The following is a 6000-nucleotide window of genomic DNA, read 5'->3' as shown; positions in this document are numbered from 1 at the left end:
TCAGTGACTCCTTTCCCCTCCGTCCCTGGTGCTTCATTTAGAAGGCTGAGAACAGCCATCTAGAAAAAATGCGCAGCACAATGACCACAGCAGCAGAGCGCTTCATTGGTGTGTCTTGGTCTGGGCACAGCATGCCCATCAGCTTCCCGTTTGGAAACTTACGGGCATCTGCAAGAGCAGGCATTGGACTGTGCTCTTCCAGTACTAAGGCCATTCCTGATACTTAGTGATGAGTTGCCTCCACTTGTTATGGTTTAATTATCCTTTTTTCATGAAAGAAAGTGTTTCCTGCATTTGACAATTGTGTATAATAAACTATTAGAAATGGTAAACCAAATACAACAGTCTAGGCCTGCTCCAGTTATGTGGCATAGCTGTGGTATAGCTCCCTCAATGTGTTAGAATGAGTGGAGAATTGCTGCCAAATTTGGCTACAGAATGGCTTGGAAAATAAATCACTCATGGGAACTATTGACAGCATATATAGTGCAATTTGCAAGGGTAATTAATGCAAGTGCAACAAACAATCCGAATTTATTATTTGAAATATAAAGGATGGCAAGACATCCTTTACAGCACACATCAGAAAACAAATCACTTTTTAAAGCTGCCATCTTACAATAAACCAAGATACGTCAGCATTTACCAAAATGGAATTACACACTAAAGACACCGATGGCTGCCATGAGAACTGTTGTGTAGCTGCTGCACAAAAGGAACGGGTTGTTTTATCAAAGTTGTGCCTTACAGAAATAGGAACTATGTCTGACTGCCCAGCTCTGTACTCTGGGCCAACCAGCAGTTAAATATGATGCAAACAATGCTTCAGTCCTACAACATACAGAAGGAAGCTCACAGATGAGTGCTATCTCTTCTCCCTACATCCTCCCACATAACTTACTTGGAGGGCAGAGGGACCCTCCTGGACAGCATGAGAACAGACACTGGCAAAGTTGGCCAACATCAAGCAGGATTGATGTGAGCAAAGCCACCATGAAAGGTCCTTACCTCTGATTTTTTATTCCCCCTAACCCCAGTACAGAAGGGTCTCTCCACTGGAGGGAGAAGGGATGTTGAGTTTTTTCTTGCTGCGGTACAAATACTGCTCCAAATGAAACTGTGATCGCAATCCTATACCCATTTTCTTGGAAATAAGGTCCAATGAATTAAATGGTGCTTATTTCTGAATAGACAGCATCTACTACAATGGAAAATGGCCTCCCTCCTTGTATTTGACTCTAGCTTTTAGTTGTACGGTGGAGGCTGCTTTGGCACAAGATTGCCCAAACACAGTAACTTTTCAACATTTTGAACAGGTAATGACTCTTCTCTGTTTCCAAGAGGATGAAATGGGGCTGCATCACTAGACTCTTAAACATTTGAAAATACCACACACAAAGCTTTCCAAATCAGAGGATACTAAACATTTTACATGCCAATAACAGTAATACAATCAGTCCCCTGGCGAAATGAAGTGATGGCACGTTGGGTTGGTGTGTACATAGCCCTCAACCATACTTTAGTGTTATGTCCATGGTCTAGTGACTCGTGTATTTCCTCACCCCCTGCCCTTCTCTGTGGCAACTATGAAGTCAGGAGCTTCCACCATTTGCAACTAACTACAGCTACTATATGCCCAAACCAAAAACCTGCAACAGTTTGAGCATGCTTTAACCAGAGTAAGGCTGGATCATTAACTACAGTTTGAAATGGGTATGTTTCCCTACATCTGGGGTGGGCAACTCCACCCTCCCAGGTCATTGCCATCTTCCTACTTGCATAACCAATGCTCAGGGGTAAGTGGAATTGTACCCCATCTGTAGTTCCCCCTGACAACACTTTGTCCATTTTGTCCGTAACAAGCAGCTATGGTTAGCAAGGCAGAAATGAAAACTTCCAGCCTCACTCTTCCATCACAGAAGCAGTCCGGCAGAAAGACAGTATGACCTCAAGGGTCCACCCTGTTCATGCACATAAAGCAATTTATGGCTCAGCATTGGATGAACTGCAGCCACAACGTCCAAATCACTGCTGTGATCACCAGCTCTCTAGGTAACCATGAGGCAGGCAGTGGGCCTGTTCAGACATTACAGGAATAAGCCTACTTGAGCCTCAGACCCACGTACTCCCCTAGCCCCTTAATCAGTGCACCCTAGAGGATTCAAAGTTTTGACTTTCAATTTTTAACTAATTTAACTAATAAAAGATTCCTATTATGTTTTACTTAACTTGAATTAAAGTGTGAGTAGTTAAGAAAGAGCAAGGATCAAACTGTGGTCATGATCCTGGCTTGTTCACAAACTATATTAACCTAGAGACCATTTCAATTTTTTATCATCTTCTCTGCTGGTGCAGAGGGACTGAAAGCCCAAGCAGGTTTATTCACATAATGCTAAATTACGGTTTAACTTTCCATCTGGACTAGTCTAGCAGCTCAAAATCTGAGTCTCTAGTACATAATATAGGGATAATATTGGCCTGTCTTGCACCTTTACAGGAACAGCTAAGAAATATGCTTTGTACATATTTAAGCAGCATTATGTTATTTGCTGTCGGATCAGTATGTTTCTTGCTGAACTGCAATCTAAAGCAGATAAGAAAATGCAAATCTTTGAAACTAAGGTCTTTTAAAATACCATTTTTATAACATGGGCTTTCCAAGGTAAATGCCCCAAAGACTAACATAACATCCAGAATAATTTGTCCTGCTTATCAAAAATGGAATATTCCTGTCAAATATAAAAGCCCTTCTTTAGGCAATGCTTACAATGTTATGGCTGTAAAATATAAACAATTAACACTTTATGAATCATAAAATATTTAATAAGGTATATTCAGGGAAGGGGGATATACTGTATATAAAATTTCAGATCACAATATGAAGCGAGTCGAGCCCTCTCCAAGCTAGCACTGTTCTCAATGCTGTAGAAGATGTATTGCCACTGATACAAGACCTACTAAAAGCAAACAGTTTTACCTAATACAAAAGTGGCCTGTTTCATATGAAATAGTTTTTACACAACTAGAGTGTCTTAAATACCCTCTTTAAGTGCAAAAAACACAAATCACTTTACATTAACAGCGACAATGCATTCATATTGTTCTCAGTCATTAGTAGTCAACTTGCATAAGATACGAGAGCACAAGGACGCTCACAAAAATAGACTAAAAGCTTGTTCTTGCAAAAGAAGAAAGAAATACAGCATAATGGGAGGAAACACAAAAAAGGATGATGCACACCACAGAATTTGATGTTCGGTAATAAAAACTGGCTTAAGTGCTGTTTCCTTGGTGTAAAATCAAACCGCATGGCCCAGGCAAAACTAAGGTTCAGGAGGCAGCGTGTAGCTACACCTTATCTGACGTGCTCTTAAAATTCCCCACAATTGTTTTCCTCCATCTGAGGTAGTTACAAAAACAAACCGAAGCATTCGCTGCTACTCTGGCCCGAGCCAAGGCTTCTGTTTTGTTGTGCGCAAACTAGGTGTCATCTGTCCAAAACTACCGTCAGTGCTGAAAGACAGCTGAGAATTCAAAGTTGGTACTACACAAAAGACTGCTAAATGGGAACAAAAGATTGCGTTAACTGTTGCACAATGGGGCAGTAAAGTGAATTCCCTTAAGCCAGCTGGTCCGCCGTTGAGTTTTCCTAGTTCCTTGCTTTTTTAAAGTCTGTAAGTCCTTCGGAGAATGGCGTTGGGAACTGAACGCGTATCATCGTCCTTTGCTGTAACCAGGGAAGAACTGGTCAAGTAGTGTCTGCAGCACCTTGTTGGGAACCATGGTGTAACCCTTTCCAAGGTCATGCCGGCAAGCGGGGCAGGTGAAGACTTCAGCTCTGAAAGAGCGCTGTAAACAGCTCTAGAACAATAACGGGCAGAAGTGGGCATGACAGAACTTAAAACCTAGTTCACCAACACATTATACCTCAGTTAGGGAAGTAATAACCCTAGTTTCTTCAGAAAGCCATTTTGTGATTTTAAAAACTGGCAAGACTAATTAGCATACATCAACAGGACACTTGTATTTCAATTATAGTATGACAGACATTTTGCATAATTCATATTTTTCTGTATAAAGGTAGCCCAACATTTTTCTAAGTCTCTTCTGTCACATATTATATTACACTTGAATAGTTCAATTATACTGGATATCTACTGCATCAGTAACACAAGTATGCACTGAGACCTAGTCCAGATGCACCTGATCATAATGCAAATTTCACTGTTTTAATCAAAAGAAAACCAATAACCTATTATTTAAATACAGCCTCAATATTACAGTAGGGCAGGATACTTTCAGGCTGAAAATTGCATCTACTCACTGCCTCACAAAGGGACACATTTGGGTTCAAAAGAAGTTTAGATGCTTTCTTTACACGTCCTTCCACAGCATCAGGATCAAGATCACTCCTACTTACTTTACAGACATTGTGGAGGCACTCTGTGGTCACCGGTTGGTAAACCAGCTCCTGGCAGCAGACACACATAAAGGATTGTTCCAGTTTCTTTAAAAAATTCTAGAACAGGAAAATTGAAAAACACCTCAGATGATGAAACCTTTAACCTTTTTATTAAGAGACCTTTTTTAAAAAATCAAAGCGTGCCCACTTCCTTCTACAGACCTTGTAAAACATTTTATGGAGGATTAGGCTATCTCAGCAATGCCTCTTACTGAATATGTTACCTATTAACTCCTTTCATTCATTGTAAGAAAGGGTAAAAATGCAAAATGTAAGTAAAAACATACTGGTCCTTCTTTAAGAGAAACTAGAACTTCATCCCAGAGTTTCTGGTTCGGGGAGTCTTCTTGAATCAGCCACTGTTGTTGCTGAGTTAGCTGGAAAGATTCTCCTTTCCCTCCATCTCCCATCCTCATGGCTTTGGCTGTGTTTGCAGGTTCCACTATACCTTCTGAAAAATATTATCACCAATCCATTATTATAATCTTGCAATTCCTAAAACTCCCACAAGGGAAGGAATGTTCACCAAAGAGATGTTAAGAATTCATCCCATTAGGTTTTATTCTTGAGAATAATACAATAATATAATGACCGTGATGACAACTAAACTAATGAAGTTTTAGGTCATTTAATATTCTGTTTTCTGCCAGGTGGTGGGAACAAGATTGCAGTAGACTAGCTAAGGGTTTGACCATGTATAAGGAGCTTCTTATGTTCCTCCTTATCTTCCTTTCTATAAGGAAGAGCATCATTACTCTTCCTTGAGATCTGCGGGAGAGGCCCTTCTCCGGGAACCCTCCGTAAAAGAAATTAGGAGGGTAGGTACTCGGAGGAGGGCCTTCTCTGCGGTGGTGCCCCACCTATGGAATGTGCTCCCCAGAGAGGTCCGCCTGGCGCCGTCGTTATTTGTTTTTCGGCGCCAGGCGAAGACCTTTTTATTTAAGCGTCATTTTAATTGTTAATATTATTTGCTTATTTTATCTGGCCAGGGCGACTTATTTTATATTGTTATTTCTTGTATTTTATGTTGTGAGCTGCCCCGAGGCTTCGGCGAATGGGGCGGCATAGAAATGTTTTTAATTAATCAATTAATTAATTAAATACTGAGGGCTTGTGCCTGGTCCTGGGCAATCCGGACCAAGCAGAATTTGGCTGGTGTACGAAACACTCACTTGCCCAACAAATCCCCTCACTTGAGTTGACACCAGTTGCCTCAGGTGTGGTGTTGTGAGCATTTTGAGAATGATGCCGGGATTTCACTCTGACTTACTTGCTATGGTCAGATCACATCCTGGTATGGTTTGGGTTTCCTGTGACTCTTCTTCTCTGGGGGTGAGGAACCAATCGGAATAATCAGCCCTGGTGGCTAATACATGGGTATGGACTTCTAAAAGCTCGTGCAGCGTTTCTGCCAAGCATGGCTGGCTCTCCTCCTGACACCCTGGTCACTCTTTGAGATCCTGAGATGACCCGAGTGGCTGCCTTCTCTGTGCTCATTCAGCTCCTTGGTTCACTGACTAGCTGTGAGCAAAGAAGCA

General features: G+C 41.4%; 1 protein-coding gene across 3 annotated transcripts in view; it reads right to left on the bottom strand.

Annotated features, from left to right (window-relative positions):
* Window positions 1-497: 497 nt before the first annotated feature.
* The window catches only part of UHRF2 (ubiquitin like with PHD and ring finger domains 2), a 73880-nt gene continuing 68377 nt past the window's right edge, over window positions 498-6000 (bottom strand). For all 3 annotated transcript variants that reach the window (XM_044446874.1, XM_044446875.1, XM_044446876.1), the window contains 3 exons: window positions 4750-4913; window positions 4421-4519; window positions 498-3861 (listed from right to left, as the gene is read on the bottom strand). In XM_044446874.1, coding sequence (XP_044302809.1) covers window positions 3715-3861; window positions 4421-4519; window positions 4750-4913 — 410 coding nt within the window. In that variant the 3' untranslated portion in view covers window positions 498-3714. The remainder of the gene's footprint in view (window positions 3862-4420; window positions 4520-4749; window positions 4914-6000) is intronic.

The sequence above is a fragment of the Varanus komodoensis genome, unplaced genomic scaffold, assembly GCF_004798865.1.
Source record: "Varanus komodoensis strain SLA01 unplaced genomic scaffold, ASM479886v1 scaffold5, whole genome shotgun sequence".
Taxonomy (NCBI): domain Eukaryota; kingdom Metazoa; phylum Chordata; class Lepidosauria; order Squamata; family Varanidae; genus Varanus; species Varanus komodoensis.
The sequence above is the reverse complement of the archived record's forward strand: the minus strand, read 5'-3'. Positions and strand labels throughout refer to the sequence as shown.